The sequence below is a fragment of the Orycteropus afer genome, unplaced genomic scaffold (genome assembly GCF_000298275.1).
Source record: "Orycteropus afer afer isolate SDZICR_OR568_19922 unplaced genomic scaffold, OryAfe1.0 scaffold00829, whole genome shotgun sequence".
Taxonomy (NCBI): domain Eukaryota; kingdom Metazoa; phylum Chordata; class Mammalia; order Tubulidentata; family Orycteropodidae; genus Orycteropus; species Orycteropus afer.
In genome coordinates, this window is record NW_006922416.1 from 573,505 (window position 1) to 582,531 (window position 9,027).

Here is a 9,027-nt window from a genome sequence, read left to right on the forward strand (position 1 = left end):
ACTTAACGAAACAGAAGAAAAACACTGACAAAAATATTAAAACCAAAATAAGATTGTATTGGTAACCACCTAGGTTTTTCAGGAAATTTTGAAAAATTAAAAAAAGCAAAGGAACAACTTTCTTCTGTTGCTGCAGTCTCTCCTCCTCCAGACAGAGGCCGCCGTTTGCCTGGGTGGGAATGGGCAGACCCAGCCACCAGGTGTCCCTCTGCTGGCCTGGCCCACTCTGCACCTTCCAGACTGGGCCTATGGGCGTCCCACATACACACGTGCTCCCAGGGTTGCTGTCAGTCCCCTCCCAAAGGCAAGTGGAGGGACTTCTTGGACCCTGAGCTCAGGGGCACTGTCTCGGCCTGAGGTTGCTCTGGCACACATTGGCCAGGCTTTGATCTCCAAACCGAGTCTAGAAATGGTGATGGTGCCTGGGGGCCAGTGAGCAGGGCAGACCACTCTGGGGAGCTGGGGTCAGAGGCCCAGGTGGGAGCTGGGAGAACTGTGGATTCAGGTAAGATGTGGACCAGGTGCTGCATCACTTGCCACCTGAGCGATCCACAGAGGTGCCATGGGCTCGGCACCCACTGCTTCTTACGTAAATGAGGCTGGTTGGACCAAAGAGGCGACGCTTCAGCACGATGCTGCGTGCAGGTGCAGAGACGAAGGTGTCACCACCCCTAACCTCTGCAGTGCCTGCTTGGGCAGAGACGGGTGCCGAGGGCTGGCCGACTGTCCTGTTTTGGTTTCCTAAGCGAGAGGGTCTCCAGATGAGGCCCACCCCAAACCCGTGGCATCCTTGTGGAGCTGGAACAGGTGCCCCGTCCCATCACTGCTGGTGACTGGGCACCCGTTGGGCCACATGTGACACTCAGAACCCAGCCAGCCAACGAATGGCTGGTAGCAGCATTAGTGTCAAGAACAGTGTGTTTGATGCCAAAGCCAAAAGCACCAGAGGCAGGAACAGTACGGTGGTTGAGAAGAACGACGGCAAGTTCATCTCTTGTATCTAAACGTGTAAGCAGTTTTAATTTCTATTTTTCATCTTTTAAACATGATAATGGTAAGATTATTACAGGTACCTGTTCTTAGTAAAGTGATCAAGTTATATTCTTAAAACTCAGCTGTGTGCTTATGAGTTTGTGGTCCAAGTGCTATCACTGAGGCGTTGCTGCCATCTGGTGATGGTGATCTTTGAGGACAGACTGAGTACACCCCTGACCAAAACCAAACCCAACCCACTGCTATGGGGTTGATTCTGACTCAGAGAGACCCTACAGAACAGAGTAGAAATGCCCCCATAGGGTTTCCAACATGGTTATGGAAATAGACTGCCTCATATTTGTCCCATGGATCAGCTGGATTTCAACCAGACCTTGCGGTTAGTAGCTGAATGTTAGCCACTATGCCACTAGAGCTCCTACACCCCTGACAGTTTTCAAAAATTCCCAACTCCCCTCCTCCACATCCTGGATATCTGTTAGCCTGAGGACCTGCCCACAGGAGCCAGACATAAAAGAAACCATCTCAAAATGCCTGTGCAGTGAGTAGGCACTGCCTTGAAGGTGTTCCAGTTCATTTATTGTAAGTAAAACCCCAGATTCATTACAGTAATTTTGTACTGTGTGTCCCATGTGCTCTGTGATGAACCAGCGTGACAGTTTGATACAGCAGTGGAGAAAGGCAGGACTTGGGCCTCCCTCCCTGGCCTGCGGTGTGTATAGACCCCAAGAACCACAGAAATAGCAAAGTGTGTCCGTTGTGCCCTGGTGCAGGCTTGGTGAGGGACCCTGGGACAAAGTGGGCAGTCAGGGCTGCCGCAGGCCCCCCACGCCTGGGCCCACATAAACGGCCTTCTCCAGGCCATCCACTTCCTGTGAGTACTCTAGGTGTGAGCTGTAATGTGTACACTCGAAGTGGCTGCTTCTGCGCACGTGTGCCAGGAAGTCTGGTGCTCCTGGGACGATGACGTTGTCAGCCAGCAACACTGTCCCATTCCGCAACAGGCCACACTCCTGCAGAGCACAGGCGGACAAAGAGGAGAAGGTCAGGCGTGGCCAGAGAGCCCACCCCAGACGTCGGGAGGGCGGCGGCTCCTGCACGCACGTGGTACCTCTGGCCTGTGACCTGGCTCCTCTCTGTGCAGGTCCCTCTGCCACACAATCAAAGAGGCCCTCCTCCACTCTGTCTGGCAGCGACCACTGCCAGGAAGGGTTGTGGGGAGGGCAAGTCCAGGCTACAGAAATCCATTCTTCCATTTGCTCCCGGATCCCCAGTCTCTAGGACAGTGTACGGCACACAGTAGGTGCTCAAGAAATGCTTGCTGGAGGAGTGAGTGTAGGACTTGGTGGGGCTGGGTTCAGGCCACTGTACCAACCCCAAGGTCAGCGGGTCCCTCACACGCCATGCAGGAACACGTAGCTCTTCCAACTGAGAGGTGCCTGGGGCCTAGGCGTGTGGCCTGCCGGGGCAGTAATGGATATGTGACCTGGGGAGCCCAGGTGCCCAGTCTGGCCTGACCAGGGTGCCGCTGCAGGGCTGAGGCAGCAGGGAAGAGAAGGCCCCTCGGGTCTGCTCTGGCCACCCCAAGCCCCTGTTTTTCCAGACACTTCATGTCCTGCAGTGCCTGGGGCCCTGAGAGGGCGCCTGGGGCCCTGAGAGGGCGCCTGGGTCAGAGAGGCAAACAGGATGGCCCGCACATCTTAGCCTGGGCTCTGTGTAGGAAAGAAATGCCACTGGGGAAGTAACTTCCAGGGCATGTGGTTAGGGGAGGAACTGCGTACAGGATGTGTGACTTCTCTGCAATGTGGCAAGAAGGGGGTTTCTGCTTAGGTTAGACAAAGCAACAGAGAACCTTGCAAGGAAGCATTTATCTGTGAGGGAGGGACAGGCCTGGGTGAGGAGTAAGCAGACATCCTCCAGTAGCCTTGTACCGTAGATTTGACTTTGGAGGCATGGAACTTTTTTTACATAATCATACAAATTGAAAAATGAAACACTGAAAGCAAAGTCAAAACCAACAGCCTTAGTCACTGGTCTGACCCCTCAGAATGACTGCTTGGAGTCACTCCAGAGAGAGCCCCTCAACACCAACAGGTCTTTCGGGGTCTTCATACTCCTGGTGGTGGTGCAGTCCCACCAGCCTGCTGCAGCCTGCATAAGGCTGATGAGGCCAGAGCATGGAAAGTAGCCCAGCAGTTAGGTCATGAGGTTAAGGGCCCCCTGGGGTCCTGAATTCAGTAAGACTACAGGTATGGATTGTGATGTATTTTATCTTTTTTTTCCTTAACAACAAAAAAAAAAATCTCGTGGTGTGTAGTGCCTAAGGCACTTGACTGCTAACCAGAAGGTTGGCGGTTCAAACCCACCAACTATCCTCAGAAGGTTGGGTAATCTACTTCTGTAGTGATACTGCCTCGGAAACCCAAGGAGGGGTCGCTATGAGTCACGTCCAACTTGAGGGCAGTGGGTTTGGTGTTGGCTTGGTGTTGGCTGAAAAGGTCTAGCTCGAGCAGTCAGCAGCCCAGGGGCAGCACACGTGCGCCTTGAGGGCTGGTTTGGGGCAGAAAAGGGGCAAAATGAGCCCCGAATAGTTCCAGGACTACTAAAGTGATACCAGAAGGACCTGAGAGCCACCTGAAGAGGTACCACTGGCAGCCACGGCAGGGACAGCGTGACCGTCGGCATGACTGGTGACTCAGTGGACTGAAAGAAATCAAACATTAAGGATCCTCGAGCTAATCATGAAAGGAGAAAGCACGTTGGCTACCGGGACTCCACTTGTCATTTTGAAAACTGGCCACTAGGAGGGTGAAGGCGTCCGTCCATTCTGCTCCCCTACCCTCACCCCTCGCCAGGCCACGTGCCTCCTGACGAAAGGATGCAGTCCACCCACCTGGAGAATGTGGACAAAGCAGGCATTGAGATCTGAGCAGGCCACAGAGCTAGGCCCTGAAGAATATCATGCCGGGTAAGTGGAGGGTCAACAAGGAAGGGAAAGGCCCTCAGGGAGATGGACTGGCCAGCGGCCCCAGTGATGGCTCAGGTATAGCAAGGACTGCGAGGGCGGCCCAGGACCAGACGGTGCTTTGTCCTGTTGTACGTAAGGTCTGTACAATTTGGAGCCAACTCAACGGCACCTGACAGCAACACCACCACTAACCTCAGTGTTGGCAGTTCAGACTCACCTGGTGGTGCCACAGAAGAAAGGCCTGGCGACTGTGTCCACAAAGATTCCACACATAGAGTCACACTGTGGAGCAGGCAGCTCTGTTCTCTTAACATCTGGGGTCACGGTGAGTTGGAATCAACTCAGCAACAGGTTTGGTCATTTTTACGTTGTGAGGATACTCAAGCAGCCTGTGGGACACCTGAGTGACCAGGCCTGGGGCCTCTGAGCAGCCAGCCTTGAGTCCTGAGTTGCAGCCTGCCCTCTGCTGCCCCCTTGCCTTCCTGTTCTGACTGTGCGCACAGTGCAGGCTGCGGGAGCGGCGAGTGGATCTCCACGGAGGCCCGCCCGCTCTCACCCAGCGGACGCCACGGTGCTGCCCAGCGCCAGCAGCAGGTCTCAGGAGGGGTGGAGTTTAAAATCTAAAGCCATTTCCAATTCACGACTTACCTTCTTTCAAGATAATTACCCACTTTGAAAAAAAGCAACACCGAGAAAACTACTAGTTTCCTAGTTACTGAGCTGCAATATTTGCTGCTTTGCTATAAATACAGGCCCCTTAATTACCCTGCAAGGAGCTCTGGTAGCATAGTGCCTAAGGCACTTGACTGCTAACCAGAAGGCTGGCCGTTCAAACCCACCAGCCACTCCTCGGAAGGAAGGTTGGGCAATCCTACTTGCGTAGTGATACTGCCTCGGAAACCCAAGGAGGGGTTGCTATGAGTCGGGGCCGACTAGATGGCAAATAACAAGAACAACACAATTACCCTGCAAGGAGCTCTAGTAGCATAGTGCCTGAGGCATTTGACTGCCAACCAGAAGGCTGGCAGTTCAAGCCCACCAGCCACTCCTCGGAAGGAAGATGGGACAATCTACTTCCATAGGGATACTGCCTTGAAAACCCAAGGAGGGGGTCACTATGAGTCGGATCTGACTTGACGGCAGTGAGTTTGGTTTGGGTTTTTTAATTACCATGCACAGAGCTCTGGTGTCATAGTGCCTAAGGCATCTGACTGCTACCCATAAGATTGGTGGTTCAAACTCACCAGATGCTCCTTGGAAGGAAGATGGGGAAATCTACTTCCGTAAAGATTTACTGCCTAGGAAACCCAATGGCGGTTGCTCTGAGTCGGAACTGACTCGATGGCAGTGAGTTTGGTTTTTTTGAAACTACGATGCAGGTCCCACCCTGCCGTGTGCAGCCCCTGGGTGGATCTCTGGTAGGCCACAAGATTCTGTGCCCTCAAAAGCTGACTGCCAGTTCTGTGCCCCTGGGGTGGGGAGGCCTGGCCCTGCCCTGCCCTGCCCCGCCCCAGAGTGCTCTCCACAGCTGCCTTTTGCAGATACTGGTTCCATCCCTTCCATATCCAGGCCACCATGGGTCCGTTCTGGCCAGGCGCCCAGTCGTGGCTCAGGCAACTGTCCCCCTTGCACTCGCAGTGCCATAGTGCTTAGCGGAACATCCTGCACGTGCCAGATGGACAACTCGGGGACAGCCCTGGCTAACTGCTGGGTGGGGTGCTGGCAGCAGGAACAGTAGCCCAGCCCCTGGTGGGAGGGTTGCAAGTCTTCTGTTGCCTTAGCCTGGCTGCCCAGGATGAGGACAAGTGACAAGTGATCAGTATGAAATGCCAGGTGTCAGTTTATGAAAGGCTCACCCAAGGCCCTAGGCTCTGCCCACCTGAGGACAGGCCCCAGCCTCACCAGGGAGGCACGGTCAAGCCAGGGCCTCAGAGTCCTCACTGGGAGGGGCTGGGTGAGCCCCCGAGTCAGGAGAGCAGGTGACACTGCCAAAGCTGTTTTTGCTTCTCAAGAAACGGTCTCCCACTGTCTCACAGGCAGGAGCCATGTCTCAGGGGCTCTGGTGCTGCAGGGGCTAGAGCATTTGACAGCTAACCAGAAGGCTGGTGGTTCAAACCCACCAGGTAGCAATCTACTGTAAAGACTGACCACCTTGGAAACTCAGTGGGGGTTGCCCTGAGTTGGAATGGACCCAGGGGTACTCGGTTTGGTTTCTTTTTTCGGTCTCATAGGCCAGGAGTTCCTTTGGCCCAGGCATTCTGCCTGGTTGCGTTCACTCCCCCACCTCCTGCACCTCAGAGGGTCCTGCCCCCTCTCCACCACCAGGGCGCCTCACCAGCTCAGGCTGGCACTGCATGACCTCAGCTGGCTGCACCGGCCCTGGCCCCAGTGCCCTCTGCACGGGCCCCTCCCCCATACATCTCCACCTGTGCCCCGGGGCTACCTGTGGGGCTCAAACTCCTTGACCGCACGTGTCAGTCTGCCAGGCCGAGGGCTCTCCCTTGTGGCTGGGCATCCCAGGACCACACGGGGCGAGGCTTTGGCCTGGGCGCCTGCTCTGCAGAGGGGCCGGAGGCAGACGACGGGGTCAGACCCAACGCCACAGGTGCCCAGCAGCAAGCACAGGGCAGGGGCTGCACTCAACTCACCTCCAGGAGGAGCGTGTCTGGCAGGTACCGGTCCTTCCAGTGATCGAGGAAGACCATGTCCAGGGTGTCTACGTCGTGTTTCTTTTTCAGCTGGGGGATGACGTCCTGGGATGCCCCAACCAAAACTGTTACCTAGAAAATGAGGGTCCCCTCACTGCCAAGCACCTCTGTCCCTCCTGCCCCCGACAGTCCTACCCAGAGAGCTCACAGGGGCAGAAAGGAGAAGACACCCAGCTCAGTCCCCACCCTGTCTGCGTAGGCTTGGGAGTCTGGCTCTGTAGGGCAGGGCACCAGAACACCCTTACAGAGCTGGGGGGTGACCTGAAACCACTCTGGGAAGCCCTCGGAGGCATGCAGGCGTCCGCTGGCCTCTATTCACCCACCCTGCCCCCGGCCTCAGCACCGACCTCCGGAACACTGGACTGAGGAAGGTGCGAGGCGAATGCAGTACCTTGTCCTGCAGGCCGGCAAACTCCAGCATCTGCCGGGTGATGGCGGCGTAGGCAGGGTTGAGCTCAACGGTGAGCAAGCGGGCGGCAGGCGGCAGCAGGCGGGCCACGCGCACGGCCGAATAGCCGCAGTAGGCGCCTAGCTCCAGCACCATCGCAGGACGGCACTCTCGCACCACCTCATCCACAATCAGGCCTGGGGGGAAGTGGGAGGTTGCCGAGTCCGGCCCCCATGCAGCCCCTGAGAGCCCCTCCGAGGAACCCACATCTCCAGCCACGGGGCTGGGCCTCTCCCCAGCGCCCCACCCACCTTCCCACCCCGCACACGCTGCTGGAGGGTCTTTCAGCCCCTGAGGCCTGCTCCTTTAGGAGCTCGGCGGGGGCAGTGCCTAGGGCATTGGCTAGACGGTTGGTGGTTCAAACCTACCAGCTCCTCTGCAGAAGGAAGATGGGACAATCTACTTCCGTAAAGGTTTGCTGCCTTGGAAACCCGGTGGGGGTCACTATGAGTCAGAACTGAATTGATGGCAATGAGTTTGGTTTGGTTTCCTTTTTTGAGGTCCGCCCTGAGGACCTGCTCCCCACGGCCTTTCATGCCTCTGCACACACCAGTCCTTTCTTTTCCCACCTGCCTGCTCCCTCAGCCAGAGCTGCCCTTTCTGGGAGCGCCCCCCCCCCCACAGGCTGCCCTCACTAGTGCACTTATACTCTGTCAGGGGCTCTGAGGGGGCGAGACAGGGTCTATCACATGTTTGTCCCCAGGACCAACCAGCCCCAGGGAGTGCACTACAGCAAACACTCGTGCCCCAGGCTGGGGTCCAGGATGGAGGCGGCCATGGGAGGGTTGGGGCGCCTTCTCCCCTGCCTTGGTGGCGCCTGCCCTGCCTGCCCACGTCTCTCTTAGCCACAGGACTGTGGGTGCAACCCCCAGTATCCCAGAGCTCACTGTCTGCCCTCTTTTGAGTCCAGCTCCGTGGGATGATGTAGGTGTGGAACCCCAGCCTCCTGCAGCTGGGGCCTGAGTCAGGCTTTGCAGGAAGCGCTCTGGGCCTGACTCTGTCTGGCCAGTGCTCCCCCCAGGCCTTCTGGGGTGTGAGGATGTGGAGGAGTGCTGTGCATGGACTAGGCTTCTTTACAGAAACAAGGAACACGTCTCCCACGGCCCTGACTGCCCACAGGACCTTGGGCCTGAGTGCAACATCCCAGCCTGCTGAAGGTATCCTGGCTTGCACAACCTTTGCCCCTTTTACCTTTGCCCTCAGCTGAGGGCCCAAAGGGAAGCAGGAGGCTGGGCCTGTAGCTTGGGCACCCAGGGCTCAGACCAGCTCCCCCCACCCCTACCACATGGGCCTGTTCCCAGATTCCCAAACACTCCAAGATAGGGGCTCTCACAGACCTCTCCCGTCGGGACTGTGAGCCCCCCCAGGAGAGCCCATCGCCCTCACCTTTCTCATCGCCCACGTTCATGGCCCACTCCTTCTGCGAGCAGTAGGCATCGATGGCACCCAGCACACTCTGCGGGTCTCCACGCTGCGCGTGCTCCTGCACGTAGCGCAGAATGCGCTGCTCCTTCTTGTCACCCATGAGCAGGTTCATCACAGAGTGCAGGACGAGCTCATTCCATAGGATGAAGCACAGGGGACGGAACCGCAGGGACAGGAGCAGGGCCAGCAGCGCCAGGCCCAGCACGGCGGTGACCAGCAGCAAGGGCAGGCCCTCCAGCATCTGCGGAGGGTGGGGGTGCAGCAGAGAAGACAGTCGGGGCAGAAAGCAGGGGGTCCAGGGACAAAGAAAGATGGGGTGGGGGAACAGGATCTGCGAGGAGGAGGAGGAGGAGGAAGGCCTCAGGCTTTGCTGCAAGCCCCTTGGGCATTTCATGGAGATCCTACTTTTCCTGTCTCACCCACTGGCTCCTCAGTTGGGGGCACAGGGGTGTATGCAGATGGGGGCCTGGTGGCCAGCCATGCTC

At 57.0% G+C, this 9,027-nt stretch overlaps 1 protein-coding gene across 1 annotated transcript; it reads right to left on the bottom strand.

Moving 5' to 3' along the window:
• Window positions 1-1,799: 1,799 nt before the first annotated feature.
• On the bottom strand, window positions 1,800-8,783 carry COMT (catechol-O-methyltransferase). Its single transcript, XM_042783286.1, has 4 exons — window positions 8,504-8,783; window positions 7,061-7,254; window positions 6,610-6,741; window positions 1,800-2,006 (listed from the first exon to the last, which is right to left on the bottom strand). Exons 1-4 carry the CDS (start codon window positions 8,781-8,783, stop codon window positions 1,800-1,802), a joined length of 813 nt encoding a protein of 270 aa, XP_042639220.1.
• Between the last annotated feature and the right edge of the window lie 244 nt (window positions 8,784-9,027).

Coding starts and splice junctions, on each gene's coding strand:
- COMT (XM_042783286.1), bottom strand. CDS start 8,783: ATGCTGGAGGGCCTGCCCTTGCTGCTGGTCACCGCCGTGCTGGGCCTG. Junction 7,255..8,503: donor GAACGTGGGCGATGAGAAAG/GTGAGGGCGATG, acceptor ACTTCCCCCCAG/GCCTGATTGTGGATGAGGTG. Junction 2,007..6,609: donor CAGACACGCTCCTCCTGGAG/GTGAGTTGAGTG, acceptor TGTGCTCTGCAG/GAGTGTGGCCTGTTGCGGAA.